This window comes from Capsicum annuum, unplaced genomic scaffold (assembly GCF_002878395.1).
Source record: "Capsicum annuum cultivar UCD-10X-F1 unplaced genomic scaffold, UCD10Xv1.1 ctg32464, whole genome shotgun sequence".
NCBI classification, from domain to species: domain Eukaryota; kingdom Viridiplantae; phylum Streptophyta; class Magnoliopsida; order Solanales; family Solanaceae; genus Capsicum; species Capsicum annuum.
This window is the reverse complement of record NW_025839176.1, coordinates 588-2,120: the sequence shown is the minus strand read 5'-3', so window position 1 is coordinate 2,120 and position 1,533 is coordinate 588. Positions and strand designations below refer to the sequence as shown.

General features: G+C 38.7%; 1 protein-coding gene across 1 annotated transcript; it reads left to right on the top strand.

Moving 5' to 3' along the window:
- Nucleotides 1-98: 98 nt before the first annotated feature.
- On the top strand, nucleotides 99-484 carry LOC124891222 (uncharacterized mitochondrial protein AtMg00240-like; the record flags this gene model as incomplete). The annotated part of the gene is made up of 1 exon (XM_047403034.1): nucleotides 99-484. A coding segment is annotated over one exon (386 nt), but the record flags the coding sequence as incomplete, so codon positions are not given.
- Nucleotides 485-1,533: the final 1,049 nt, after the last annotated feature.

Below are 1,533 nucleotides of genomic sequence, written 5' to 3'. Positions count from 1 at the left end.
TGAACTTAAGTATTTCCTAGGTATTAAAGTGTTAAGATCTGCCAGTGGAGTGATTCTGAATCATAGAAAATATGTCTGGGAGCTCATATCTGAAACAGGTCTTGATGGTGCCAAACCAGCCACCACCCCACTAGAGACTAATGCTAAAATAACTTCAGTTGAAGTAGATAAAGCAGCAGGTGTGAAAGGAGATGCCATTCTAAGAGATACAACATCATATCAAAGGCTTGTTGGAAAACTGATGTATGCTACAATAACAAGTCCTGACATCAGTTGTGCAGTGCAGACACTAAGTGAATTCATGCAACAACCAAAGAAATCCCACTTGGAAGCTGCAAACAGAGTGATAAGATATTTGAAAGGAACTGTAGGACAAAGTATATGGCTTAAGGCACAACCTACTGCAGAATTGGTTTTTTGGTGTGACTCAGATTGGGCTGCATGTCCAAACACTAGGAGGTCTGTTACAGGTTATGTGGTGTAGTTTGGTAGTTCATTGATATCTTGGAAGTCTAAAAAGCAGCACACTGTCTCTAGAAGCTCAGCTGAGGCAGAATATAGGAGCATGGCCTCAACATTAGCAGAAGTGACATGGTTGGAAGGTCTGTTCTCAGAACTGAGGATGTCTATCACTAAGCCTATTTTCCTCTTTAGTGATCGTAAATCAGCCATCCAACTAGCTTCTAACCCCATATTTCATGAGAAAACCAAACACATTGAAGTAGATTGTCATTTTATTAGAGACAAGATCAAAGAGGGGTTGGTTCAGCCCATGTATGTGCAGACAGGTCAACAAGTTGCAGACATCCTTACTAAGGGTCTCAGTCATGATCAACATTCATACCTCCTCAGCAAGCTTGGTGTGCTCAACATTTTGTACCCTGTAGCTTGAGAGGGAGTGTTAAAACTCATGAGAATACACTATGAAATAACTACTAATCAGTTAGTTGGTACTGTTCCATTGATTTGTTAGCTAGTGGATTAGGTGATTAGTTAGTCGAATCAGTTAGCCAGCTTTCAAGTTGATTAGTGGGCCAATCAAGTAGTTAGGAGGTTGTTAGGAAACTTCTAGAAGACCATGTGTTAATCATGTGAGTCTATAAATAGGAGGTGATCATACATTGTATTGACTGACTTTTACTCAAAAACTGCATTCCCAGTAACTTGTTCCCTTCTCTTATCCCTTTGTAAAGAGCTCAAGCTCAGCTTCAATGGCAGCAATGTACGAATTCTAAAAGGTGTTTTAACAAGTTTAAGCTTGCTAAATGTGAGCATATAGAGGTGGCAAATGGGATGTTTCGACCAAAGTTGGGCGGGCTAAGATGGGTTGAACGACAAATGGACTAATGTCCAACCCTGCCATTAAATTACAATAAAAATAAAATGGAAAATGAATAGTAGATGTTTGCTCTCTTTGTTTTCATCTGCACACGAATTTTAAGTTGTCGATTGTATAAATTCTAGTAAAATGAGGTTTACTTGGATTCAACTCTTTTATGAAATAATTGAAATATCAAGAAGTGAAATACTTTG